At 66.5% G+C, this 27,726-nt stretch overlaps 2 protein-coding genes across 8 annotated transcripts; one reads left to right on the top strand and one right to left on the bottom strand.

Moving 5' to 3' along the window:
• Positions 1-1,266: 1,266 nt before the first annotated feature.
• Positions 1,267-11,658, bottom strand: EMID1 (EMI domain containing 1). 7 transcript variants are annotated; one of them, XM_037385021.1, is made up of 15 exons: positions 11,454-11,657; positions 9,035-9,148; positions 8,826-8,929; positions 6,654-6,740; positions 6,497-6,558; positions 6,282-6,408; positions 5,640-5,744; positions 5,314-5,451; positions 4,997-5,083; positions 4,843-4,895; positions 4,689-4,742; positions 4,520-4,564; positions 4,394-4,438; positions 2,850-2,940; positions 1,620-1,856 (listed from the first exon to the last, which is right to left on the bottom strand). In XM_037385021.1, exons 1-15 carry the CDS (start codon positions 11,591-11,593, stop codon positions 1,726-1,728), a joined length of 1,383 nt encoding a protein of 460 aa, XP_037240918.1. In that variant the 5' UTR covers positions 11,594-11,657; the 3' UTR covers positions 1,620-1,725. The 7 variants fall into 7 exon arrangements, with proteins under 7 accessions (XP_037240503.1, XP_037240578.1, XP_037240918.1 ...); XM_037384770.1 differs by having other exon boundaries at positions 8,826-8,932; XM_037384870.1 differs by lacking the exon at positions 2,850-2,940 and adding an exon at positions 3,830-3,914 and having other exon boundaries at positions 8,826-8,932.
• Positions 11,659-16,411: 4,753 nt separating this feature from the next.
• Positions 16,412-27,196, top strand: DTX1 (deltex E3 ubiquitin ligase 1). Its single transcript, XM_037400236.1, has 10 exons — positions 16,412-16,520; positions 17,707-18,465; positions 21,675-22,335; positions 24,622-24,683; positions 24,844-25,005; positions 25,270-25,331; positions 25,519-25,677; positions 25,800-25,961; positions 26,057-26,146; positions 26,539-27,196. The coding sequence occupies exons 2-10, from the start codon at positions 18,207-18,209 to the stop codon at positions 26,761-26,763; spliced, it is 1,842 nt and encodes a 613-aa protein (XP_037256133.1). The 5' UTR covers positions 16,412-16,520; positions 17,707-18,206; the 3' UTR covers positions 26,764-27,196.
• The last annotated feature ends 530 nt before the right edge of the window (positions 27,197-27,726 follow it).

Here is a 27,726-nt window from a genome sequence, read left to right on the forward strand (position 1 = left end):
GACCGGTCCGCGCCGCAGCGACCGCCGCTGGGGAAGGCAGTTCTCTCGCGGCGCGGGGCGCTCCCCCCCGCCGGGCCGCGGGATGGTACGGCCCGCGGCCGTTAGGGACCGTCGCGCAAGAGCCGTTCGGCCCGGGAGGCGGAGCGGGGGGCGCTGGGCCGTGATGTCATCGCCGGGCGTCACGCGCGGGGTGGCTGCTGGCGTCACGCACCAACAAGTGCCGCCACGCGCTGCGCGTGCCGGCGGTGCCCAGTGTGGCGCGGCGGAACGTCATCGTCCTGACATCACGCTTCAGCAGGTGACACCGCGGGCCGTGCGTGACGTCAGCGGGGCGTCGCGTGTCACATGCTAGCAAGTGACGCCGCAGGCCACGTGAGCTCCCGCACCGTGCCTGGCGCTGCACGCTGCCCCGCGTGACGGACTGACATTGCGTGACATCATGTATGACATCATGTGTGCCAGCACCCTGCCATGCTGCTGGTGGTGTCCCATGAGGCCACCTAGGTGGGGACACAGGTACGCCACAGGGCCAGCCCTGGCTGGCACGGCACCCCGGGGTGCCCCTGTCCCCAACAGCTGCCACTCGTGTGTCCCCAGTGCCCTGTGCCCCCCCTGGGTGCTGGGGGGCTGCGGTGTGGCCTGCAGCCCATGTGTGGCATGGGTGGGTGTCCCAGGGGTGTCCCAGGGTGGGTGGGTGTCCCATGGGTGGTGTGGCATGGGCAGGTGTCCCAGGGGTGGCATGACATGGATGGGCATCCCATAGGTGGCATGCTGTGGGTGGGTGCCCCATGGGTGGTGTGGCATGGGTGGGCATCCCATGAGTGGCACGGGGTGGGTGGGTGTCCCATGGGTGGTGTGGCATGGGTGGCACAGGGTGGGTGGGTGTCCCATAGGTGGTGTGGCATGGGTGGGCATCCCATGGGTGGCACAGTGTGGGCGGGTGTCCTATAGGTGGCACGGGGTGGGTGGGTGCTCATGGGTGGTATGGCATGGGTGGGTATCCCATGGGTGGCACAAGGTGAGCAGGTGTCCCATGGGTGTCCTGGCACAGCTGTGTGTCCCCTGGTCTCCCTGCAGGTCACCACAGCCCATCTCCCCCTGGCCCCGTCCCACCCATTGGCAGCCCCAGGGGCACTCCATGGGACCCTACCCCCAGCCCCCAGCCATCCACTGTGGGTAGAGGGGACCCCCTTCAGCCACCCATGTCCCCACGAGCCTGCGTCACCCAAGGAGGTCCCCCAGGGCACCAAGGGACACCACAGGACATGGGGTCAGGAGGCATTTAATGACCTTGAGGGTCTGAAAGCAGTGGGACAAAGCAGGCGGTGCAGCGGGGTCCCCACTCGGGGGGTCCCCAATGCCAGCCCCTCCCAGAGCCCCTTCCCCAGGGCAGGGGTGGCTGCAGGGCCTTGGGCCAGCAGAGCAATTAAGCACCCCCCAGCTGCACATTGGGGGGAGGGGGGCAGAAAGGGGGTGAGGGGGTCCCTGGCACCCCTTTGCTCCTCCCTGGAGGGGGTTCAAACAGCAGCAATGGGGGACAAAGCGGAGGGGGGGGGGCGGGGGCTGGTGCCGTGCCACCAGCTAGCACCAAGTGCCCTGTGGGGCCAGGGGGACACCGGTGGGTGACCCTCGTCCTGCCCCCCCATGGGGTGATGCAGCTGCCCATACCAGCACGGTGGTGGGCACAGGGTGGGGGGTGACAGTGGGTGACCCCCCCAGGCTCTGTCACTGCTTGCCGGTGGGCTGACGGTGGGGGGCCACAATGCGGTAGGGGGGTTGGCTGCTGCCACGCTTGCCGCGGGGTGGCCGGGGGGCCGCTGTGCTGGGGGGGCCACCGCCTGAGCCAGGCTCTGGTTCTGTGGGGAGGAAAGGGGACAGGCGTCAGGTGGCAGGAGACAGTGGGCTGTCAGACCCCCACCCCCCAAAAGTGACCCCAGTATTGGTTGCTGTGGGTGGGGGTCCCCTACCCCACAGAAATGGGGTTCATTGCTGCCTGGCCACATGGCTCTGGCTGTCCCCAGGGACCCCCATGCTGGGAGAGGCACACTGGGACTGGGGCGGGGGACACACACACGAGACACCCCCCCCCCAACTGGCACCCCTGCCTGGCACCCCCATCCGGCACCCTGAGAGCTGGGGTCCCCCCTGCAGGCAAGCACAGCTGGAAGGCGGAGCGGAGGGAGGAAGGGGGTGGGGGGCACCTGCCACCCCGCAGTGGGTACCCTGGCATGGCAGGGGCTGGGCACCAGGGTCTCCATGGGCCAAGTCAGGGGTCCGGGGGCTCCCGCCATCCTTGGGGAAGTTCCAGGAACTGCCTTGGGCCAAGAGGGTCTCCCTTGGGTTGAGAAAGGCTCCATGGTCTCCCTTGATCCTTGGGGAGTTCCATGATCTCCCTTGGGCCAAGAGGTTCTCCACGATCACTCCCTCAATCCAAGAGGGGCTCCATAGTCTCCCTTGGTTCAAGAGGGGCTCCAGGGCTTCCCTTGGTCCAAGAGGGTCTTCATGGTTATCTCTCTCAATCCAAGAAGGTCTCCGTGGTCTCCCTTGGCCCTGGGGGACTCCGGGGATTCCCTTGGTCCAAGAGGGTCCCCATGGGTCTCCCTTGGGTTGAGAAGGGCTCCATTGTCTCCCTCGATCCTTGGGGAGCCCCAGGGTTTCCCTTGGCCCAAGAGGGTCTCATGTGGTTGTCTCAATCCAAGAGGGGCTCCATGGTCTCCCCTGGCCTGGGGGGAAGTTCAGGGACCTGTTCCCAGGGGCTCCAGCCCCCTGTGCTCCATGCCTGCTCCCGGGGGTGGCCGCGGCATGCCCAGCTCATGCGGGGAGGGGAGGAGGGAAGGTGGCACGGTTACCTGGCCAGATGATGGCTTCCAGCAAGGTGACCCTTCTAGCCAGGACCTCCAGCCGGGCCTGCTGCCGCAGGAGGGTTTGGAAGCTACTGGCCTGGGGGAGAGTGAGAGAGCAGAGCAGAGCGCACGTTTGCCCCGCGGTGGGCACAGCACGGGTGGCACATGGCATGGGTGGCATAGCATGGCATGGGTGGCACGGCATGGGCAGCGTAGCATGGGTGCAGCCCCGGTGGGGGGGTGCCGGGTGCAATGCCGGGGGGGGGTGCCAGGTCTCCCAGGAGGGTGTTCTTCTCGTCTCAGAGGGGTGCCGGGGGCTCCCATGGCCCCAGGGGGATGCGAGGGGCTCCCCCATCCCTGTGGGTCCTGGGGAGGGGGGGGCTGGGGGTTCCTTGTGCTGACCCTGCGACAGCCATAACTGCCTCGATGTCCCCAGCAGTGCCCCAATGGAGACGCAGCTGTCCCCTGCCCGGGCAAGTGCCAGCAGGGTGATCCCTCTGCCAACCCCCCCAACATGCCGAGCCCCCAGACATGTGGGGGGAGATGTCCCCAACCCACCCAGGGGCGCCACTGCCTTGTCCCCAAGATGGAGACTGTCATGGGTGCCCCTGCCCAAGGTGGGCACCCTGGGCAGTGTCTGAGGGGGGGTCCTGGGGTGCCCAGCTGTGGGTGCAGGCAGGGGGTGCCCTGGTGGCCCTTGCCCTATGAGCAGTCCCCAGTGCTGGCCATGATGTCGCAGCGTGGGTGATGATGTCATTCAGGCACAGCTGGTGACATCACACCACAGCTAAGGTGGGGCTGGTGCCTGCCCCCCCTGCAGTGGAAGGGAGGGGGTGCCAAGAGCCCCCTTCCTGCAGCTCTATGACATCAACAAGCCAAGAGCCACTATGACGTCATGGGGGCCTGGTGACCTGCTGGTGGGGATGGGGGCCACCCCAGTGGCCCCCATCCCCTCCCGTGGCCCGGGCTGGCCCCCCCCTACTCACCATAGAGCCCAATCATTGTTTCCAAGATTAAAACCCTCTCTGCTAAAATCTTCAGCGCCTCGCGGAGCTGGTGCAAACCCTCCCCCTGGGGAGAAGAGAGGGATGGGGGTGAGGGGGGGCCAGACCCCTGCATGGCCCCGGGCCACCTCCCCCAAGGGGGCACGGAGGGGACGTGGGTACCCCTCACCTCCCGGCACCCCCTGGTTCACCACAACGCCGGGGGAAGGAGTTGGGGATACCCCCAAGGGGGGGCCACTGGCCCCCAGCCCTACCCCGGGGAGGGTCTGAGCCCACCCTGTGCGCCCAGCACAGCTCTGTGCCACCCTGTGCTGGGGGGGGGCATGGGCAGCACTGGGGACCCCCACTCTGTCATGGGCATCCCAGGGACAAGATGTGGGGCACTGGTCACCCCCATGCCATCACTGGGGTCCCAGGATGGGGTATGAGGAGGGCAGGGCAGGTGGCCAGGGGTCTCATCCATGCCCATCACCGCCCCCCACAGCACCCATGGGTGGCCAACCCCTGTCAGTAGATGTGTCCCCCCCAGTGCCACCCACCACTCACCCAAGTGCCCTTCTCTCCCGGTTCGCCCCTGGGGCCCGGCTCGCCCTGAAACACAGAAAGGAGAGGGCCTGGCAGGGGGGGGGCATAGGGGGCTGCAGCCTGGGGGGGCCCGACCCAGCAACGTACCTGTGCCCCGTCCTGCCCACGGCTGCCTGGGTGGCCCTGGGGACCCTGCAGAGGGGAGAGTGCCCATCAGCATGGCCAGATGCCCCCACCGTGGCAGATGCTGGCAGCCCCCCCCACCAGCTGAGACCTCCCCAGTTCGTGTCACAGTGCTGGGCTGGTGGGCACTCACCCTGTCTCCCTTCTCCCCGGGGGGGCCGGCAGCTCCGGGTGCCCCGGCTCTACCCTGTGCAAGGACAAGGTGGGTGCCATCAGCCGCAGGGGGGGGTCCAGGGCTCAGCCTGCCCTATACCCCCCACCCCCACCCCGGAGCCTCTGGCACTTACGTCAGGTCCTGGGGGGCCGGGTGGCCCAATGGGACCCGGGGGGCCGGGAGGACCTGCAAGCAGAGGGGGCACAGCTCAGCTCTGGCAAGGTGCCCCCACACCGGGGCACCCCCACAGTACCAGGGTGAGGGGCAGGGAAGGGGGGGTGGCTCACCCATTGGCCCCACGGGTCCAGGGGGTCCGGCAGGACCCACGATGCCCCTGGCAGCTTCCGTGAAGGTGTTGGAGAGGATCGGGTCCCCTGGGGGAGAGCATGGGTGGTGGGCAGGGGCCAGACCCCCCCTGGGGCTCCCAGCACCACCCGGCTGGGCAGGATGCTGCCACACCACCTCCAGCCCGGGTGATGCTCCCACCCTGGACCCCACAGTCCACTCCCCACAGCCAGGCTGCCCCCCCAGACCCATCCCCGGGGTCAGCCCAAGGAGGACACCCATGCCCACCCTGGTCCCCCTCACCCCAGCCCCTTCTTACTTGGCTCGGCCATGCGGGCTATTGCTGGCCCCACAGGGGCAGGGGGCCCTGGGGGTCCAGGGGGTCCAGGTGACCCCTTCTCTCCAGGGAGCCCCCTGGCTCCATCCCGGCCAGGTGGTCCTGGGGGGCCAGGGGGACCTGCAGGGAGGAAGAGGAGGACGAAGATTGGGGGGTGCCCAATGCCTCAGGCTGTGCCGCACTGGAGCCCTTCTGAGCCCCAAAACCACTGTATGGAGCCCCCAGGATCTGCCAGCTGGAGCCAGGCACAGGGCTGGGACCCCCAGGCTGGGACCCCCCTCCCACCGGGGCTCCCTGCCCCCCCTTACCTGGTGGCCCCGCTGGACCCTTCACCCCAGGAATGCCTGACGGTCCCCGTCCTCCCGCGTCTCCCTTGGGGCCAGAGGGTCCCCGCCAGCCGTGTGTCCCTGTAGCTGAGCAGCACCCTCAGGGGAGCACCTCGGGGACAGCCCCCCAGTGGGTGCCCCCCACACCCAGTCCCCACCCCCACCACACAGCACAGCTCCCTGCTGCCACCTCAGTGTGGATGGGGAGAGCATCCATCTGGGGGGCACCCTAAGGGCACGCACGCCATGCCCCTACCCTGCCCCATGCCAAAGCACTCGGGGCAGCGGGGAGGGGCGCAAAGCCCTTCAGACCCCCCTGGAGCTGGCCTGGTCCCCACATGTGGCTCAATGTCACCGCTGTCCCCACTGTCTGCTGGGATGGGACTGCAGCCTGTTCCCCCAAGGTGAGTAGCTCCAAGAGGGGAGTCCCTCAGGTGTCCCCCGCCCCCCCCCCCCCAGATACTGGTAACACCTGAGAGCTTTTCCTGGCAATGGCACTGCCAGTGCTGCCAGGTGGCACTGCCATCACCGCGGGTGCCACAGGACATGGCATTGCCACTGCCAGCGCCCAGAATGCAGGTGGGGGGGAAAGTGTGTGGCAGCTGCCTGCGCTGCCTGCCTTACCATCATCCCCAGGGCTCCCGCGGGCAGCTGGAGACCCCCAGAGCTGCCCAGCCTCTGGCCCCCCACCCGGGGTGCTGCCTTTGGGTGCTGGGGAGGTGTGGGGTTCGGCCACTGACAGCCGGGCCACCTGGCAAAGAGATGGCAGGGTTGGGTGCCACAGCAGGGGGGACCATAAGGTGACACCCCCCCCCCCGCCCAGATTAGTGACAAGGTACCTGAGCCTCGAGGGTGGCAAGCCGGGCTGTCAGCTCCTCAACACGGCTGCAGTTCAGGCACCCTGCAGGGGGAAAGTGGGGGGGCACAGGCAGTGGGGTGGGGGGCACCCATCCCTCTTTGCCCATGTCAACGGGGCTGGCTTGGGGAGGGACCCACCTGAGAAAGCTGTGGGGCGCAGGGAGGGCCGGCGTGCGGCAGTGCCGGGGCGCCCAGCGTCCCGCAGGGTGAGGAAGGAGTGAGCCTCTGCCAAGGGAATGGGGGGTCAGGAAAGGGACACCCCCTCCGCGGTGCATCACCTGCAGTGGGAGACCCTCCAAGGGCCACGGGGCCGGGCAGGCCTGCTGCCTCTCACCCAAAATGGGGGGGGGGGAGGGGGGAGTTGCAGGGGCTCCCACTGCTTCTGCCCTGTGAGCCCTGGAGCCCCAAGCCCATCCATGGCCCCCCTGGGGCAGACCCCCCCAAACCTGCCCGTGGTTCCACACTGGATCCCCCTTGAACCTACATGTGATCAGCCAGATCCCCCCAGTCCCACCCTCATAACCCTGAGTAAGACCTCCCCTCAAACCCACCCATGGTCCTAAGCCAGACCCCCCAAGCCCACCCATGGTCCTGAGCCAGATCCCCCCAACCCACCTCCTAAACCCAAGCCAGGGCCCCCAGCTGCCCCCCATCCTCCCAAACACCCCCATGGCAAGCAAGACTTCCCCCAGCCCCAGCTCAGGGGGTGGCTTGGGGCCAGGGGCATGTTCCTGGGGACACCTCCCACATCCACAACCCATCATGATGTCCCAGCCCTCCATCCCCACCGAGGGACCCTAGGGACAGCAGCTTGGGGCCACCCGGCACGGCAGGAAAGGGGTGTCTGGAGCAGAGCTGGCGGTATCGTGCCCCCCCACATTGCCACCCCACCTCGGCACAGCCACCGCCATGCTGCAAGGGACAGCCAGCACCGCCCTAAGCGGGCCCAGATGTGGGGCAACCGGCCAAGCACGCATGGAGGAGGAGGAGGGGGAGGAGGGGGAGGAAGAGCCCCCCGCCTCCCCCTGTGCTGCTGCCACACAGCTGGCTCCGGAGCCCCCGGTGCCAGCTACTGTCCTGCAGGCCTTTGGTGGCCCCCAGCTGTCCCCAGGGTGCCCCCACCCCTGGGTGCCAGCTACTGTCCCTACAGCCCCTGATCTCTTTGTGCCCCACAGAGCCAGGGCCAGGCTGGGGACCCGCAGCAGAGGTCGAGGGAGAGCGGGAGGAAGGAGGATGGGAGCGACAATGGGGACAAGGGGACAAAGAGCCCCCCCCGCCCCCCCCAGCAAGGAGGCAGGCTGGGGGCCAGCGGCTGAGGCAGCAGTGCCTGTCCCACCATGCATGGCACAGCCTTGCACCCATTCATTCACCCGTGCGCAGGCAGCTGCCCACCCGCCACCCTGCTGCACACAGGGACAGCGGGTGGGCGGGCAGCCACCCCCTCACAGCCACAGCCACGCACCCACCCAGACAGGAATGTCTGTCCTCTTGCCATCCATCTATTGACCTTTCCGGTTACCCACCGCTGAGCAGAGCCAGCCAAGCATCCATCTGCCCACTCACCCCTGCATCTACCCATCCAGCCAAACGTAGGGCCACCCACCCATCTGCCCACCCACCCATCTGCCCACCCACCCATGCACAGCAATTGCTCTCGGTCTATCTACCTACCCACTCATCCACCTACCTATCCGTCCACACACAGGGACATCCAGCCATCCGTCCGCTTATCCATTCATGCATCCATGGACACAGACAGCCAGCTGTCTACCCATAGGGACATCCATCCATCCACCTACCCACCCACCCATGGGAACATCCATCCATCCATCCACCCACAGGAACATCCATCCATCCATCCATCCACTCACCCACAGGAACATCCATCCATCCACCCACCTACCCACAGGAACAGCCATCCATTCATCCATCCACCCACCCACAGGAACATCCATCCATCCACCCACTCGACCATTCATCCATCCATCCATCCATCCATCCATCCATCCATCCATCCATCCATCCATCCATCCATCCATTCACCCACCCACAGAGAAGAACATCCCTCCCTCCATCCCTCCCTCCACGCACCCCCCTAGAGGACTGTGCCCCCAGCCATCCCACCCACCCACACATGGGTCCCTCTCTGCCCACCCCACCCTGCCCACTCTCAGCAGCAATGCTGATGGCCAGGGCCCACAGCCCAGGCACAGCCCTTGGGTCACCCCATCCCACCCCAGCCATGGAGAGGACCAGAAGCCCCCTCCAGGGCAGGATGAGGCCCCTTCCCATGGCCATGCTGGCTCCCACCTTCCTCGCAGTTGGCCCCGGTGTGTCCAGGGCAGCACCTCCACTCCAGTGCTGTCAGCGTCTTGTAGGTCACCCTGTAGATGGGCCGGACGATGGTGCGGTAGCTGCTGGCACAGAGTGGGGCAGTGTTTTCAGACCCATCCTGGGGCAGTGGAGCACCCCAGGGTGTTGGGGTGGGATGCCCAGGGGACCTTGGTGGCACTGCTCACCTGCCCCCGCTGCAGGCCAGGGGCCAGCGGCAGCCCTGAAAGACCCGTTGGAGGAAGGTGCCATTCTGGACGTGGCACGACACTGTCCGTGTCACCGTGTAGGAGCACCAGTTGCTGGAAAGGAAACCACTGGTGCCATCAGCTCTGCCACGGGGACACCGTGGGGCTGCTGGAGGTGGCAGTTCCACCTGGGGTGCCCCCACCCCAGGGCACCCTGCCTCCCAAATAACCCCATGAGACGCCCACCTCCAACTTTTGGGGTGCCCGTGGGGAACCCCCCTGGGCAGGGGCTGCCCTGGCAGGAGGCGGGAGCTGGGGCCCTGCATTCCTGCTGCATTCCCAGCCCTGCATGGCACTGGCATCGGCTGGCCTGGAGCGGGGCCCGGAGCCCCCCCCGCGCCCCCAGCCCACCCTGCACAAAGGCTCCTTTCTTTGGGCGCCTGCCTGCCCCACGCCGGCTCCTCATGCCAGGCTCTGCCCACCCTGCCTGCCCCGGGCATCCCCCCAGCCTCAGTTTTCCCCTGCAGAGGTGGGGGGGGACACACCAGTGCCACAACACCGAGTGCCCCCATCCCAGCGGCAGCCAGGACTCGCTGTATCTGGTGGCTCCAAATTCCGAGGCTGTGCAATTTGGGTCAAAATCCAAGCTTTTTGGGACCGCCGCAGCACTGCACAGCCCCTGCAAGCAGGGAGGCGGTGGCGGCAGGGATGAGTGGGCGCCGCGGGGGGACAATTGTCTGGGAGGTGCCGGGGGGGGCACAGCAGGGTGGCACAGGGCTTTCCGGCCGGGCAGCGTCCCAGGCAGGCTCTGTGCCAGCGCCATGAAAGCGCCGAGCCCGTTGGGGCTGTCTCCAGGCTTCTGCTGCTGCCTCATGATGCCAAGCGGGGTTCTGGGGGGCAGCGGCACCCCCAGCCCCCCTTACCCAAGGTGACAACCCCAAGCATCGTCCCCCCTGGGCGGGCATCCAGCTCCTGGGTGATGCGCACAGGGATGGCACAGGGGCTGGGTCAGGATGCAGGCGCGCCGGCGGCTCCGGCTGAGGATGCAGCAGCGGTGCCAGCCCCAGCTGCGCTGGATGCCCGCGGGGATGGGGATGGGTCCCGGCCCGTTTTGCCTCCCGCCTGGCAGCGGGAGGACGTGGGGGAATGCCCTCCTGGGGAGCAGGGCAGGAGCTGGCGGGCATCGGCGTGCGAGCGCTCGCATGGCCTGGCCTGACCTGGCCCACCCGCTGCTGGGCCACCACTCGTGCACCAAGCGGGCCGAGCTCTGCTGCTGGAGCATGCACACACCTGGGGCAAAGCCCAGGCTGGGGCTGGCTCCCAAACCCACCCCCCTTCCCCAAACCAGCCTGTTGGCTTTGTGCCCCCCATGCCGGCTTAGGCACGTGGGACCCCAGCGATGTGTTAGCCCAAGGAGAGGGCTGGGTTGGGGGCTCACAGGCCCTCCTGTGCTAACAGCAGGGTGATGGGTGCTGGGCCACGGGGATCTGGGGGGGACATGGCAGGGTGGTGCCAAGGCACTGGGGGCTTCCTGGGCTTGGCCGGGAGGGGAAGGGGAAATGAGGCAGCTTCTGCCCGTCGCCTCACCGACCCAAGCGGAACCGGGAGGTCCCGGCAATCCGGTGCTGGAGACACGGCCAGAGCCAAAGATTTCCTGTAAACATCCCTCCCGCCACCCTGCCTGCCGCTCCGCTGGGATGGGACTGGGGGGACAGGGACCACAGCCCCCCAGAACCAGACAGCGGGCTGCCCCAGCCCTGCCAACTCCTGGGGCCAGGCAGGACCCTGGGCCGGGGCCGCTCACCCTGCGCCAGCCCCAACGGTCTCAGTGTGCCCGGGCAGCCCCAGTAACCCCAGTGTTTCTGGGCAGCCCCAGTAGTCCCAGTAACCCCAGTGTGCCCGGGTTGCCCCAGCAACCCCAGTAACCCCAGCGTGCCCGGGCTGCCCCAGTAACCCCAGCAACCCCAGTGTGCCCAGACAGCCCCAGTAGCCCCAGCAACGCCAGTGTGCCCAGGCAGCCCCAGTAGCCCCAGCACCGTGCTAGCCCTGGTAGCTGTGATAACCCCAGCGGTGATACCAGTCCCAGTAAGACCTGCTGGCCCCAGTAACCCCCAGCCCCAGTAAGTCCTGCTGGCCCCAGTACGCCCCAGTAAGCCCCCGGCCCAGCAGTCCCAGCAGCACGGACCAAGCAGCCTCTTCCCTGCCATCCCCAGCAGCCGGTGCCCCCCAGTACCCGCAGCCCCGCGGTACCGGACCCCCCCCGGTGCCTGCATCCCCCTCTCCCCGGTGCCATGCACGGTGCCCCCCGTGCCCGGCCCGCCCCCCTGCGGTGCCTGAGCTCCATCTCCCCGGTGCTTCATCCCCCCGTGCCCGCTGCCCCCGGTGCCCCCCGTGCCCCCGGTGGCCCCGGCGGCGGTACCTGCGGGCGGCGGGCTGCAGCGCGGCCGGGCTCCAGGAGCCGGCGGCGGGCGGCAGCAGGCAGCAGAGGCACAGGCAGAGCCCCAGGGGGACGGGCAGCGGCGGGCAGCGGCGGCAGGGCCCCCGGCCACGGCCCGCCATGCCGCTGCGCTGGGCTCGGCGTGGGGCGGCGCTGCCCGGGCACCGGCACCGGCACCGGCACCGAGGGGGCGGCGGGGCGGAGCGGGGCGAGGAGGAAGGGGGGGGGGTGGGAGGAGGAGGGGGAGGAGGAGGAGGAGGGACCCCCCGTCCCCCCGCCTTCCGCCCCGCCGCCCGGGGGTCCCGCTGACGGCACGGACGGACGGACGAGGGGCGCGATCTGGGGAGACGCGCACGCTCTGACCCCGGGTGGGGGGGGCACGATCTGGGGACACACGCACACAGTGACCGGGGGGGGGGCAGGACCTGGAGGGGCCCGGCCCAGGCACAGCCCGGGGGCAGCGGGCCCGGGTGGGGGGGCTCGGCGCAGGGAGGGGGCACGATGGGCACCTGGGTTCCCGTGTAAGCCAGGGTGCCCTGGGTGTGAGCCCCCCCGCGTCCCCTGCGGGGCTACACACGCGTGTGTGCGTCCCTGCATGGGCATGGGTACACACGTATGTGTGTGCACACATGTGTTTGCACGTGTACGTGTGTGCATGGGTACACGTGTGTGCATCTGTGTTTGCACGGGTACACGTGTGTCTGTGTGTGTGCATGGGTACACGTGTGTGTACACATCTATGTGTGCATGGGTGTATGTATGTCTGTGTGCGCGTGGGTACACATCTGTGTGTGCGTCTGTGTACGCATCTGTGTGTGCATGAGTACACACATGCTTGTGCATGCATGGGTTCCCACGTGTGCTTCTGTGCATGCATGGGTACACATGCGTGTGCACATCTGCATGTGTATGGATACACACATGTGCTTGGGTACACATGTATGTGTGCATCTCTGTATGCACGTGTGTGCATGTCTGTGTGCTTGGGTACACACATACATGTGCTTCAGTGCATGAACGTGTGCAGGGGTGCCCACACATGTGTGCACCTCTGTGTGTCCTCACGCCTGCGTGCCCATCCGCATGCGGTGTGCTGCAGGCCGGAGCGTGTCTGTGCACACACAGGTGTGTTCGTGCCTGCGTGTGCGTATGTGTGTGTACGCAGGCGGGTGCGTGTACATCCGCCTGTCTGTCTGTCTCCAGCTGTTCTTCCGGCTGCCTCTTCCATGTGTGCGTGCGTGTGTGGTCCCTGTGTCGGGGCGTGCAAGGCGGCCACGTCTGTGCATGGGCATACGTGGGTGGTCCCTGCTGCGGGTGTCAGTAGGTGGGGGGGCAGCCCTACAGGCAGCATGTGTGTGTGTGTCTGGGGACATGTCACCACATTGGCAGCACCCTGGGACCCCCCACCCCTCTCCTCTGGGGGGTGTGGGTGGGGGTCTCAGGCCCCTGATCAAGGCTGTCAGCACCCCCCCCAGGGTACCCAGGTGTCCGGCTGGTGTCCTCATCTGCTAACCCACTGTGTCCCTTCCCGTGCAGACAGCGGGGAACCCAGGCATCTGAGCCCCCCATCTATGGGGTGGGGGTGCAAGGAGGAGCTGCATTCTGCCCACCCCGCCTCCCCCGCCCCAGCATGGGGGGAGCCCGGGAAGGCCTGGAGCTGGGCTTGGGGGAGGTAGGCACAGGCAAGGCAGGAGGACTCTGCAGCGGAGTGGATGAGGAAGCACGCCCATGAGACCCCCCCACCCATGGGTGCCACTTTCCCCTGGACTGGGGGAGTAAGTGGGGAGCTGGCACAGCACAGGCAGGGGGGATGAACCCCCAAAGCACAGACCCACACTGGGGGTGACCCATTGCCCCAGCTCCCCACTGGGACCCTTGCTGGCCCCCTGCCTGGCAGCCCCCCCCCGGTGGTTAGAGCATCAGGGTGTCCCCAAACCCCTCCCTGCTCCCCCCGAAGTGCCGCTGGCAGCCTGGCCCCCAGCGTGTCCTTGCTGCAGGGCCTGGGATGGGCTGTTTACCCTCGTGGGTGCTTGGAGGAGCCGAAGGTCACCCGTGCTCCTCCTCAGACTAAACAAGGCACAGCCGGGTGGCTGGGGTCCAGCGGGGGCCCTTGGGTGGGGGCAGGCAAGTATCGCACTGGGTGACGTGTGTGTGTGTCCCCACACACCATGGGGACAGGGCTGGTATGCTGCCAGGACTCAGCACCGGTGGGACAGAGCCTGCTTGGCTTTGGCTGGCTCCCCTCGGCACCTAGGGGTTAGGGTCCCCCTTGTCCCACAAAGAGGGGCAGCCCCCTTCTGCAGCTCCCTGATGGCTGTCCCAGGCTGTCCCCTGAGCACGTGGGGGTTCAGGCTGCACAGGACCTTGTCCCCACAGCTCCCCTGAGTGACAACCACCCAGCCTTGGGGTCCCCTCGCCCATGCCTACCCCCTGCTTGATGGCTTGAATCCCTCCAGGGGTCTTCAGGTGTGTTCCAGCCTGGTTCTAGGTCCCTGTGCCATGTCCCAGCACCATCTCCTTGCCCCAGCTCCATGTCCCGGATCCAGGTCCCCATACCATGTTCCTGCCCTGGGTCCATGTCCCCATACCACCTCCAGGTCCCCATGCCATGACCCAGGCAGGGCCCATAGCTCACAGCTGAGCTTAAACGAGGCTCCTGGGCCAGGGTGGGGGGTGGCTGGTGGGGGGGTGGGCAGGTGGGGCTGCTCAGGGCAATTACAGCCTATTAATGCCAGTGGGGCCCTGCCCTGTGCCCCCACCACTGCCTCTGTGACCCCATTTGCCCCCCAAACAGCACATGCCTTCCCAGCCTGGTTCCCAGGGGGGGCTGTGGCACGCAGGGATGGGGAGGGGCTGCTGGTGGTCCCAAGGCTGCTGATGGGGCTCAAAGAGCAGCCCCCCGGGACCCCCACCCCTGCCTAAGCTGAGGCATAGGGTGGCAGCCCCCAGCCCCATTTGCCTTGGAGCCAGCTCCTGGCATGAGACCTGGGTGCAGCTCATCGCGTGGATGGGGCCGTGGGTGGCTCCTGCCCGTGTGGGCTGGTGGGGACCCGAGTACCCTCGCCGTGGGGACGGCGACGGGTGGGTGTCCCCACGCTCGACCCCGCGCAGCCCTTGCCCAGCCCCGGGGCTGGGGGTTCGGGGCTAGGGGCAGGGACCGTGCCGGGGCACCCCGCGGTGCCACCCCGGGCAGCCACGCCGCCGGGCCGAGGCCACCAGGTGGCACTGCGAGGCCACGGTGGCCGTCGCTCGCCACCGCCCCCGCCCCACACCCCCCCCCAGGGCCAGCCCTGCGGCTCTTGAGTGTCCCCCTGGGGCGGCCAGAGCCTGGGAGGGACAACCCCTCTGTCCCCAGATCTGTCCCCAGTCTGTCCCTCCACGGGCATCACCACAGTGGCAACTCCTCTCTCCCCAAATCTGCCCTCCCCATGGATTCAGCTGGAGTAAAAAACCCTCCACCCCAAACCTGTCCCCAGATCTGTCCCCCCATGGGCACAGCCAGAGTGACAACCCCTCGGTCCCCAGATCTGTCCCCAGTCTGTCCCTCCATGGGCATTGCCACAGTGGCAACCCCTCTCTCCCCAAATCTGACCACCCCGTGGGTATGGCTGGAGTAAAAAACCCTCCACCCCAAACCTGTCCCCCTATGGGCACAGCCAGAGTGACAGCCCCTCTGTCCCCAGATCTGTCCCTCCATGGCACAGTCAGGGTGACAGCCCTTCTGTCCCCAGATCTGTCCCTCCATGGCAGAGCCATAGTAACAACCCCTCCACCCCCAGATCTGCCCACAGATCTATCACTCCACGGGCAGAACCCAAGTGACAGCCCTGCTGTCCCCAGATCTGTCCCTCCATGGTACAAGCAGAGTGACAACCCCTCTGTCCCCAGATCTGCCCACAGATCTATCACTCCGTGATCCCTCCTGTCCCCAGATCTGTCCCTAGGCAGGCAGAGCTGCTAGTCCCCAAGCCAAGGGGGTGGCAATGGGAGCCAAGTGTGGCAGAAACTGGGGTGTCCCCATGGCTCAGGGCCTCCTGCCACCCCCTGTGACTCATTGTCCCCATGGGGCTGTGAGAGCCACATGCCCTAAGGGGGACGCCGCTCTGACACCCCTGTGTGCCTGTGCCCCAGGGCTGGGCCACCTGTGGGTGCCACTGCCTGGTGTGGGTGATGGGTGCCCAGCATTGGTGGGGGTCCCTGCTGAGGGTGGGGGTCCCCAGTGTGGGTGGGGGTCCTGTCCTTGTGCCCACTGCAGATGCGGGTGTATGTGTGGCTGGTGCACATGGTTCCAGGCCAGGAACCCACAACGGATGTGGGTCCCTGGTGTGGGTGCCCAGGCCCCTGTGTGCGTCCCTAGTGTGGGTGCCCAGCCCTGGTGTGTGTCCCCAGTGTGGGTGCCCAGCACCAGTGTGGGTGCCCAGCTCCGGTGTGTGTCCCCAGTGTGGGTGCCCAGCACCAGTGTGGGTGCCCAGCTCCGGTGTGTGTCCCCAGTGTGGGTGCGTGTCCCCGGTGTGGGTGCCTGGCTCTGGTGTGTGTCCCTGGTGTGGGTGCCCAGCCCTGGTGTGGGTGCCCAGCCTCAGTATGGATGTCCAGTCCCCTATGTGTCCCCAGCGTGGGTGCCCAGGCCCCTGTGTGTGTCCCCGGTGTGGGTGCCCGGCCCCGGTGTGGGTGCCCGGCCCCAGTGCAGATGCCCAGTCCCCCACGCATGTCCCCGGTGAAGATGCCCGGCCCCGGTGTGGGTGCCCCCTCCTGCTACAGGTCCCTGATACGGATGCCCGGTCCCATACATGTCCCCAGTGCGCGTCCCCGGTCCCCGGTGCGTGTCCCCGGTGAAGATGCCCGGTCCACCACGCGTGTCCCCGGTGCGGATGCCCGGTCCCGGTGCGGGTGCCCGGTGCGGGTGCCCGCGCTGCCGTGCGCGCCGCCGCCGGTGCCCGTGGCTGCCTGGCGCTGGCGGAGCGCTGCCGCCGCCCGGCCCCGCGCCCGCCGCCGCCGCCGCCGCTGCTCCCGGTGCGGCTGCGGGTCCCGCTGCGGCTGCAGCTGCCGGAGGTAGCGGCGCGGGGCGCGGGCGATGCCGGGCGGTGGCGGCCATGGCGGGGCGGGGGGTGCCGGCTCCGGGGGGGCGGCGGCGGGACCGTGCACCGGGGGGGGGGGCCGGCACCGTGCACCGGGGGGCTGGGGGTTACTATGCGCCGGGGACGGGGGGAACCGTCCACCGGGGGCTGCCGTGCACCAGGGGGGCTGGGGGCGGCCGTGCACGGGGGGTATCGCACACCGGGGGCTGGGGGCTGTTGGGCACGGGGGGAACCGGGCACCGGGGGCCAGGCCTGGACTTACCACCACCAGCCCACCCCCCCCTCCCCTTACTCCACGAGCAGCCGGGCCTGGGGTGGGGGGGCTGGCATCGTGGCTTGTCCCCACAGCCCGGTCCCGTGGGGGGCGCGGGGGGGTTGGGGTTGGGGTGAGGGTCCCTCCAGTGCAGTGGAGCGCGGGGTCACGGCGGGTGCTGGCTGGGCGCGAGGGTGCACACGCGTGTGGAGGTGTGAGGGTGCGCGTGTACACGCCTGTGGCAGTCCGTGCCTGGGCATCCCCGGGGGGGCTGCGCTGTTGGGGGTCCCTGTGTCTGTCTGTCCATCTGGGTCCCACTGTCTGTCTGTGTCACCAGCTGTGTGTGTGCCCGTGCGTGCGTCTCTGTGTCAGTGTGTCTGTGTGTGCCGGGCCGTATCCGTGCCTCTGTCTGTCTACAGCAGCTGTGCAGCAAAACCTCCCCCTGGCCCCCCACCCACCCCCGTGGGGCTGGGGGCTGCTGTGGGTGGGTGAGGGCGCAGGCTGGGGAGCGGGGGGCCAGGGCGGATGGCCCAGGATCACCCCCAGCCTGATGCCTGCAGTGCAGATCATAAATCAGTGGCGGCTGGAGCGGGCTCCGGGGGGCTGCGGGGCTCCCCAGCACCCAGGCTGCCTGGGCAGGGAGAGATGGGGCTCCCCAGTCTTGCAGGGCCCCTGCCAGCCCCCCAGGGCTGTGAGCAGGGTCACCTGTCCCCCCCGTCCCCCTTGTCCCTGCTGTCACGTTGAAGGCCAGCAGCCGGCTGGGGCTGGCAAGCAGCCCACGCTACCAGGGCTGCGGGCACAGCAGCCTCGCCGCCCGCCAGCTCCACAGGGGTGATGGGGACAGTCCCCCAGCTGCCACCTACCTAGCAGTACCCGGGGTGACCAGTGCTGTGGCCCTGTTTTGCAGGTGACACCCCCCTCATTTGCCACTGGTGATGTGCTGGGTGGTGGGGACATCTGTGGAGCCATCGAGGACGTAGGCTGAGCAGCAGGACACAAAGAGGAAGAGGAGGAGGGGGTGTCCTGGGGACAGCACCGTGGCTGTGTGTCCCCAGCATCATCCACAGCCACCAGCTACCCATAAGCTGATGCAGACCAGGGGGATCCCGGTGGTTTTTTGGAGCCTGAGCCTTGCCAGCACTGTGGGGAGGAGGAGGAAGGGCCAAGGAAGACGTGCTGGGTGATGGATGGCCCCAGCCCAGCCTGGTGGCCCCAGGAGAGCGGGACCAGAAAGCCTGGGGACCTGGCTGGCAGCACCCACCTCTGCAGAGCCCCGCAGTGTTTCCTCTGCTGAGCTCGGGAGCCCACAGCTGGCAGGAGCCGGGAGAAGGATTTGGAAAGGCTCTGGGTGAGCCCCACATCCCTGTGCCAGGACATGGTGCGGGGCTAAGCCACCATCCCCCCAGTATGGCACGGCAGGGCTCAGGGGCCATGCTGGCCTCCAGTGGCCTGGGCTTCCCCCCCCAAAACCTGGCCCGTGTGGTGGTGTGGGAGTGGCTGAACGAGCATGGACGCTGGCGGCCCTACTCGGCCGCTGTCTGCCACCACATCGAGAACGTGCTGAAGGAGGATGCCCGTGGCAGCGTGGTGCTGGGCCAGGTCGATGTCCAGCTGGCACCCTACATCATTGACCTCCAGTCTATGCACCAGTTCCGGCAGGACACAGGTAAGGCGCTGGTGCTGAGCCGGTAACATCTACCGATCCATCCACCCATCCATCCTTCCATCCCTCTACCCATTCACCGTTCCTCCCTCCCTCCCTCCCAGTGTATCTCTACTTACTGGCCTGTCACTTCATTCCTGCATCCATCCATCCATCCATCCATCCATCCATCCACCCATCTGTCCCTCCACCCCAGTGCACACACCCTCCTCTCCATCCATCTGTCCCTCCTGTTCCTTCTGCCCTTCCCTCACCGTGCTGGGCTCTACTCCCCCCATGGACCCATCCCCACTTTCCCCTCTACCATGGACCCCTGCCTTGGAGGGATGTGTCCCAGAGTCCCTCCATCCCCTCTTACCCGCAGTGGGGTGCTGTGGTGGGGGGTGCGTCACTGATCACCTGTCTGCCCCACAAAGCTGCTCCATCTGAGGTCCCCAAGGAACTGGGGAGGCCCCAGTTTGGGCACTGGGAGCTGTGGTGGGTACTGGGCTGGATGCAGCCATGCAGCTGTGGCTGTTAGTACCTGCCTGCCAATGGCACTGTGCTGCGGCACACATCCAGGCCACATGTTCTCAGGGGAAATCAAAGCTGGTCCCGTGCCGGCACTGAGCCCAGACCCCATTAAATGTGTCCCCGTTGCAGTGTGACCCATTAAACTGGTGCATGCTGGCTGTGCCACGAGGGACTCACCAGTTCAGGTGCTCTCCTGGCTGTCCCTGCATCCCTGCCTGTCAGGAAGCATGGGCTGCCAAGGGCAGGGTCCGGTCCCAGGCCAGACAGAGCAGGCAGGGGACCTGCCACACACTGAGTGACACCCCCAGCCTCCCCTAGACTTGCCTGGGGACACACAGGGGCCACCTCAGAGAAAGATCCCCGTGGCCGTGCCTCCCCTGCCATCGATCCCAGTCACCAGCAATAGTGAATGACCCTGTGTGCAGATGTGGCTCCTGTGATGGGCTGGGGACTGAGATAGGGACCAAGCCAGGGACCTGCCACCCTGCCTCTGCCATCATGCCTGGCTCCAAATTGGTCTCCAGCTGGTCACAGACTTGGCAAGGGGCATCTTGGCACCTGCAGCCCTGAGTCAGCGAGACCCAGTAGGGTTGTGCCAGTGGCCATGCTGACTCAGGGCTGTGGGTGCCACAGAACAGCCTGGTTGTCCCCATGACAGCTCCTGGCAGCTTTGGCCAGGATCCGTTCAATGACAGCACCTGGCATTGCATTTCATGGCCATGGTCCGGGTGCTCCTGCGGAACACCTGCCCGTGGTGGGTTTGGGGGTGACATGTCTTTGCCAGGAGCAAAATGGCTCTTCCTGGGATGTCCCTGGGCACCATGGTCCCTGTGCCAGCAGTTTGGGGGCAGGGATGCTGAGAGAAGGACCTCACCATCCCCAGGGATGTCACAGGAGATGTGGCCATTGCTTTGGCTCCATCCTATAGATCATCCTCGACATGGTCGTCTCCATGTGCCCCATCCCTGTATCCACCTCCATGCATCATCTCTGCCCTTGGATGAGGCCTGGGGACAGCTGGGTTTGGAGGCTGTCACATATCTTTGGAGTCCTGTGGTGCTTGGGGACAGGAGGGTCCTTCAGGTTGAGGGCATTCGTGGTGCCCACTGTAGCATGGGGACACAGGGAGGGTGGGCAGGAGGTGGGGGGTGAGGGGGTGCTTGGTCTGCGCTGTGCCTAGGGAGGGAGAAGCCCAAGCCAAAATGACGACAGTGTGAAACAAGGTGACCCTGTTCCAAGCAGCGGGGACGTGTGTCCCCTCCCGGTGGCCCTGGGGATGCTGGCTCAGCCCTGTGGCTCTGGCACAGCTGGTGGCGGCGTCAGGGGCTGTAGGACTGGGGGCAGTTGGTGGCCCTTGGGGACCCAGAGCTGTGTGTGCCCACATGCATGGGCTGGGTGTCCTCCTCTCATCCTCCTCTGCTCTGCTCTGTGGCAGCGGGATGCGGGAAGTGGATGTGAGCGGGCAGCGGGATGTGGATGTGAGCGGGCAGTGGGATGCGGGATGCAGATGCAAGGACCAGTGGGATGTGGGATGCAGATGCAAGGACCGGTGGGTGCAGGACATGGATGTGAGCGGGATGCAGGATGTGGGCATGAGTGGGCAGCAGGATGGGGGATGTGGACACAAGGAAGCAAGCACAGATGTTAACACAAGTGGGATGCAGGGCATAGACGTGAGCGGGAGGTGTATGTGAGTGGGCAGTGGGATGTGGATGGGAGCTGGCAGTGGGATTTGGGATGGGGGCAGGAGCGGGCAGCAGGAATGAGCGGTTCTGCATAGGCTGCTGGAGCAGGGTGAGAAGCCTCCCTGCCTCCCTCCCGTGGGGCCCTCGGCAGAGCTGCCTCAGCACGAGCTGGCAGCTGGGGCCAGGCTCTGCTGCCTGATGCAGCTGATGATTAATGACCATTAATTAGCGTCGTTAATCGGGCTGGGCAAACGGTGCTGGCAAGGGGATAGAAAAGCACCAATGCACCGTGCCGCTGGGGGACTGCTGGGGCTGCGGCTCAAGGAAGGGGCTACGATGCTTCCCCCACACCATGGCGCTTCAGAGGCAGCTGTAGCATGCAACTCGGTCACAAACAAGCAGTGAGGGGACAGGATTTGGCCGTGCATGGGGGACAACGCCTTGCTCCTGTGACTGCCAGTGCTGGCCAGAGCAACAGCAGCTGTCAGGAAACCCCTCCTGACTGGGAAATGCTCCCTGCACCCCAGGGATGGTGAGGGGACCCTGGCCAGGGAGGGTGGGGATGGGCCTGGACCAGAGGGATGGAAAAAGGTGCTGGGGCCTGAGCAGCATCGCCCTTCCCATGGTGGCCAGGGCTGTGATCCTGACTGCTGGCAGCCCAGCCGGCAGCCAAGCTGGCTCTGCTGATGGAGGGTTGTTGAGCCTCACGAGTCTCCGGGGAAGGCGCAGCCCTGCAGACACGCTGATCGATCCATCGCACAGCGTGGCTGCCGTGGCTTGGCGGAGGGGAGGCAAGTTCTGCCTGTTGGAGTGTGGTGGCCATCACCCCTCCTGCACCCTGGGGTGCCTTGTGGAGGGCAGGTCTGGCTGCTTGTACACCAAGGTGCCTCTGCACCCCCATCCCTGCAGGGTGCCGGGCTGGGAACTGGACGCACGTGTGCAGTCATGGGTCCCTCTGCTGGCACCCCTGGGTGCTGGAGCCCTGTGGGTGCTCACCCCTCCCTGTCTCCCCAGGGACCATGCGCCCTGTACGGAGGAACTTCTACGACCCATCCTCAGCCCCAGGGAAGGGCATCGTGTGGGAGTGGGAGAACGACAACAGCTCCTGGACGCCCTACGACATGGACATCTGCATCACCATCCAGAACGCCTATGAGAAGCAGCACCCCTGGCTGGACCTCTCCTCCCTGGGCTTCTGCTACCTCATCTACTTCAGCAGCATGTCCCAAATGAACCGGCAAACCCAACGCAAGCGCCGGCTCCGGCGTCGTATGGACCTGGCATATCCCCTCACCATGGGCTCCATCCCCAAGTCGCAGTCGTGGCCAGTGGGCGCCAGCACGGGGACACCCTGCTCCTGCCCACAGTGCCTGCTGGTCAACAGCACCCGCGCCGCCTCCAACGCCATCCTGGCTTCCCAGCGCCGCAAGCTCTACCCGGGTGCCGTCCGTCAGAGCAGCACCTTTGCTGGGGCAGCTCTGTGGCCAGCAGGGACAGGGACGGCAGCGGTGGCAGGTGGCACGGCCAAGGGCGAGGGGCTGCGGGTGCCCAGTGGGGCGTTTGCCCCCAGCCAGAGTGTGCCCAGCGGGACGCCGCTGCCCGGGCTCAACAACCTCAACCGGCCTGGCACGCAGCGGGGGGCTGGACTCAGTGCCCGTGCCACTGTCCCCCCGGGGTAAGCTGGCTGGGGGCAAGTGGCCTGGGGAAGGGGGTGGCTGTGGTGTCACCGAGCTGCGTGGATGCCCGGTGAGGCAGGTGCAGGGATGGGCATGCGGTGCCTTGTTCCCTGATGTCACCTTGCACAAGCAGCCCCAGCCTTTCTGGCACTGTGTCACCTGCAGCCCTAGGCTCCCCACCCTGGGGACATGGTGGCAGGAGGGACAGCCCCAGCAGCTGGCTTGTCCTAGATGGTCCCCTGGATCCCTGCCTCTGCAGAGGGGCTGTGGTGATCCGTGCAGTGTGCATGCCATGCTGTGCTGTGCCGTGCCATACTGTGCCGTGCCATAACATGCTGTGCCATGCCAGCTGGAGGAGATGGAGTGCCTGGTCCTAGGGGTCATCAGTCCCTGCTGGCCACTGTGGGGTGTATGGCCTTGGCTGGTGGCCCAGTGCCACCAGGCAGGTCTCTGGGGAGGACACAGTCACGGGGAGCTCAGCCCCACTATCCCTTACATGGATAGGTATAACTTGCCAGGGAGATGTGGGTGGGCGAGCAGACCCCTAGTGGGGTGTCCCAGTGGGTGTCCCTGCCCCAGCACCCCCATGCCCATGGCTGTACCCCTTGGTGGGTCATCCTGGTGACCCCTTGGGGCTCTCGACACCAGGCTGTCACCAGCTGAGGGGCAGGCAGGGCAAGCAGGAGCAGCCATGGCCCTCCATCCCACCTGCCAAGCAGGCTGTGATGGCACGGCTGGCAGCCTGCCGGTGTGGGAATGCCCTAGTGCCACTCACTTGGGTGGGAACCAGCCCGGATTCCCCCTCCAAAGTGTCTGGTCAGAGCCCCCCCAGAAGGGAGCAAGCACCACAGTCTACTGCAAGCTGTCCCGGGGGATGAGGAGAGAGCCTGTCCCATCCCTCCCAGCTCCCTGCCATGGGGGCAGGATCTGGCCCTGGGGTGGGGATGTGGGGGCAGGCAGAGTGGCCCCAGCTGGGGCTGGGAGGTGGGGGGTGGGGGGGAAGGCAGGTTCACTGAGCCCCCGGCAGGTCCTGTCACGTTTCCTTCCCCTGTTGACGTGATGCTTTCGCTTCCGTGCCAGGCACGGGGCCAAGCAGTCCCAGTCCCCATCCCCATCACTGCACCCATCCCAGCACGTAGGTCCCATCCACGCATCCCCATGGACAGGTAGGAGGGAGCCAGGAAGACTCTGGCTGGGGGTTGGGCCCTCCACCACTGCTCCGGCCTTGGCTGTAGGTACAGGCAGCTTCAGGAATGGGAGGCCCCAGCTCGTGTGGTGCTGAGCACTGCCAAACTCATCACCATGAGGGTTGTGTGCGTGGAGGGCTTTCGGGATCAGGGAGGGGGATGACACTGCTGGGGGGGGGGGGCTTCTGTCCAGGCTGCTGAGCTGGGGCAGACCCCTGGGGCGGGAGAGCACTCGGGTGCTATGCAGTGCTCCTCTGCTGGGCTTTCTTGCTTGTCCTTCATCCCAGTGCGTGCCCCATTCCTTCCTTCTTCCCTTCCTTCCTTCCTTCCACCCATCCACCCATCATACACTTCCCCAGCCACACATCTGTCTGTCCATCCATTTATCCATCTCTCTGCCCCTCTCTACCTCCCTCCCTCTGTCCATCCCTCCCTTCCTTCCTCCCTCCCTCTGTCCATCCCTCCATCCATCCACCGCACCCGCGGGCACAGCCACATCCATACACACACCAGCACACAGCCCCCCAGCTCCCACCCACGCCTGGCTGCACCCTGCCAGCTGCACCCCCAGCCTTGCACACATGGGTGCCCACTTGGTGCTGTGCACACACGGGTGCACACCCAGCCACAGGTGCACACATGGGTGCACACACAGGATGTGCCCTGGGTCAGCGGGGGTGAGCAGGCAGGCAGGCATCGTCATCGCCTCGGGGGTCTTGGGGCTGGCAGCCCTTGAAGGGTGGGGGTCCCCTTGGGGCATGGGAGTGATGGCCAGGGTGATGGGTGAGCAGGTGAGGTGCAGGTACCTACCGGGGATGTGGGACATGGGGCATCACCATCGGGACATCTTGAGGAGGCACCCACCCTGGGACAAGAAGGACGTGATGTGCCCAGTGCCATTGGGTCCCCAGGGGTGGACAACTGGACACTAGGTGACAGCCCCATGAGATGGGACAGCAACCCCCCAGGGCTGGCAAGGGGACACCCTGTCCTATGTCCCATGGGGAGGACGGTGCCCTGAAGACATGCCATGTGTGGAGGGGACAGTGACAGCCCTGACAACCTGGCTGACCCCCTTCCCCTCCCCTCTCCATGCAGGGTGCCAGCCCTCCCGGTCAAGAACCTGAATGGCACTGGCCCTGTCCATCCCGCCCTCGCAGGTAAGGGTGGTCCAGCCACTGGCCGGCTGTCACTGCAGGGTGACATCGTGAGGCTGGGGAGCAGAAGGGGCAGGACACAGGGCTGAGGCATGGCTATGGCGGTGGGAAGGACGGGCGGACATCTGATGTACGGACAGACAGCACCTCTCCCCCCATGCAGGGATGACAGGCATCCTCATGTGTGCTGCTGGGCTGCCCGTCTGCCTGACCCGTGCTCCTAAGCCCATCCTGCACCCACCGCCCGTCAGCAAGAGTGACATCAAACCTGTGCCCGGTGTCAATGGCATCTGCAGGAAAACTAAAAAGAAGCATCTCAAAAAGAGTAAGGAGCCACCAGCGTCCCTGTGTGTCCCTGGCCATGCCAGCCCCTGCGGAGGAGAAACTGAGGCATGGGTGCTGCTGCTGCCCACAGGGGTGGGACCCTCAAGGGGTTTGCCCAAGGGTTTTGGGGTGATGCCCATGGGTCCTCCATGCCACATGCTAGCACCCCCTCCTCATGCTGTCCCCATCCTGGTGGCAGGGATGGCAGGAGGTTCAGGGCACAGCGGGCAGGCTCTGATGGCATCTTCCCCTCTGCCCATGGCAGGCAAGACCCCCGAGGACGTGGTGCGCCGCTACATCCAGAAGGTGAAGAACCCCCCGGACGAGGTGAGTGGGCATCCCTGGGCACTGCAGCTTGGGCATGCACTCGCCCCGGGGCCACTGGAGGTTTGCGGAGCTTTGGCATGGGGAGAGGCATGGGCAGGGGATGGGTAGACCCTGTGATGGGCAGGGAGCTGCGGGTGATGTCCCCATCCCACCTGGACACTGATGCCTGTCGACCTGTGCCTGGCAGGACTGCACTATCTGCATGGAGCGGCTGGTCACCTCCTCCGGCTATGAGGGCGTCCTCAGCCACAGGGGCATCAAGCCGGAGCTGGTGGGCAAGCTGGGCAAGTGTGGGCACATGTACCACCTCCTCTGCCTCCTGGCCATGTACAACAATGGCAACAAGGTGAGCCGTGATCCCCCTGGGAGGGACATTGGCGGGGACACCCTCGCCACGGTCACCCATCCCTGTGGGTGGGTGCTGTGGTGTAGGTGCCATCCCTGATGCTCACCCGGGTGCCCGCGCAGGATGGCAGCCTGCAGTGTCCCACCTGCAAGGCCATTTACGGGGAGAAGACGGGCACACAGCCCCCCGGGAAGATGGAGTTTCACCTCATCCCCCACTCCCTCCCGGGTTACACTGACTCCAAAACCATCCGGATTGTCTATGACATCCCCACCGGCATTCAGGTGAGGAACATGCACTCGCCACCCCTGGGACCCCTGCTGGGCTGGGTGCCCACACCCTGTGCCACCTGCTCACACCATTGTCGTCCCCCCCCCAGGGCCCAGAGCACCCCAATCCTGGCAAGAAGTTCACAGCACGTGGCTTCCCGCGGCACTGCTACCTGCCGGACAACGAGAAGGGCAGGAAGGTGAGAATCCCGGATGGCACCGGGGTGGGATGCGGTAGGAAGAGACAGGATGGGTTGGAAAGAGATGGGATGGGATAGAATGGGAAGGGATAGACTGGGATGGGGTGGGAAAAGAAGGGATGGGATGGGGTGGGAAGAGAAAGGATGAGGTGGGAAGAGAAAGGATGGGGTGGGAAGAGATGGGATGGGATAAAATGGGAAAGGATGGGATGGCAAGGAACAGAGAGGATGAGGGTGGCACCACGGAGGGCTGGGGTGTGCCACAGTGAGGGCACTGTGCAGGCATCGTGCTGGGGCTGAATCCTGCACCCTGGGGTGCTGGGGGCCGTGCCGGGCGGGAGGAGGGCTAAGGGTGCAAGGTGGGTGAGCGATGGCCATGCCTGCCCATGCAGGTGCTGAAGCTGCTGATCGTGGCGTGGGACCGGCGGCTCATCTTCACCATCGGCACCTCCAACACCACGGGGGAGTCGGACACGGTGGTATGGAACGAGATCCACCATAAGACCGAGTTTGGGTCCAACCTGACAGGCCACGGCTACCCCGACCCCAACTACCTGGACAACGTCCTGGCCGAATTGCTGGCCCAGGGTGTCTCTGAAGCCACCCTGAAGGACTGAGGCAAGGGTGAGGGGCTCCCCACCATCCCCTCACCCCCATGTCCCACCTGTGCCACTGCCGCCTGCACCGCTTCGCTGCTGATGCCGCAGCCCTGCTGGGTGGGCTCATCCCCCATCCTGGGCCACCCGGTGCCACGTGTCCCTGTGTCCCCCCCTGTCCTGGTTCGCCCCGCTCTTGTGGCGTTAGCATCGTGGGCTGGTGCTTGTCTTTTTCCACCCGTGGCCTCTTTGCGCGTCAGCCGCCCGTGCCACCCGTGCCACCCGCCGCTGCCCCACAGAGCCGCATCCAGCTGGTGCCATGTGTACATCTCTGTGTTACCAAATACACCCTGCGCCGGGCCAGTGTCCCCTTTGTGCCCCCACTTGGGTCCCTGCACCTCCCTCCTGGGGTGCTGGGTGGCATTGCTGCAGGATCAATCCTGCAGTGGGGTGTTGGTGAGGGTGGTTTCAGTCTCCCAATTGCTGCGGTTCAAGTGGTGGGTGCTAGGGGGGGTGTTGGGGCCCGGGGGGGGCTCGGGGGTGGCCCTGGGGCTCCATTGCGACGAGCAAAGATGTCGTGGGCGATGTCCAGGTCCCGCAGCACCGCCTGCAGCTGCCCTGTGATGGGCCCACCTGCGACCCCCAGCAGGGTCAGCACTGTGCCCAGCAGCCCCACTGCATTCCCCCTCAGCATCCACCCCAGCACCCCCCTGGCATCCATCCCCAGCACCCACCTGTGGTACCCGCTTGCCAGCCACCCACCCCCCAGCAACCCCCCCAGCACCCACCCCTGACAGGCACTCCCCGATCACCCCACTATGTCCCACCCTGTTCCCCCAGGCCTCCCCATCCCACCCGTCCCCCCATCCTGGCCCATCCCACTGCCCCCCACCCATGTGCCCCCCCAGTGCCCCACGGACACAGGCAGGCAACACTGTGTGTATGCGTGCGTGCGTGGGGGGTGTGCATGGGGGTGGTGGGTGT

The sequence above is a fragment of the Falco rusticolus genome, chromosome 1, assembly GCF_015220075.1.
Source record: "Falco rusticolus isolate bFalRus1 chromosome 1, bFalRus1.pri, whole genome shotgun sequence".
NCBI lineage: Eukaryota > Metazoa > Chordata > Aves > Falconiformes > Falconidae > Falco > Falco rusticolus.

What these genes read in the sequence shown, in the direction of transcription:
- DTX1 (XM_037400236.1), top strand. Translation starts at nt 18,207, where the DNA reads ATGGCACGGCAGGGCTCAGGGGCCATGCTGGCCTCCAGTGGCCTGGGC. An exon ending in TGTCCATCCCGCCCTCGCAG is followed by an intron (nt 24,684 to 24,843) that starts GTAAGGGTGGTC and finishes CCCCCCATGCAG; the next exon opens with GGATGACAGGCATCCTCATG. An exon ending in TGAAGAACCCCCCGGACGAG is followed by an intron (nt 25,332 to 25,518) that starts GTGAGTGGGCAT and finishes TGTGCCTGGCAG; the next exon opens with GACTGCACTATCTGCATGGA.
- EMID1 (XM_037384606.1), bottom strand. Translation starts at nt 11,593, where the DNA reads ATGGCGGGCCGTGGCCGGGGGCCCTGCCGCCGCTGCCCGCCGCTGCCC. An exon ending in AGCCCGCATGGCCGAGCCAA is followed by an intron (nt 4,565 to 5,313) that starts GTAAGAAGGGGC and finishes TCCCCTCTGCAG; the next exon opens with GGTCCCCAGGGCCACCCAGG. An exon ending in CGGGAGAGAAGGGCACTTGG is followed by an intron (nt 3,915 to 4,393) that starts GTGAGTGGTGGG and finishes TCTTCTCCCCAG; the next exon opens with GGGGAGGGTTTGCACCAGCT.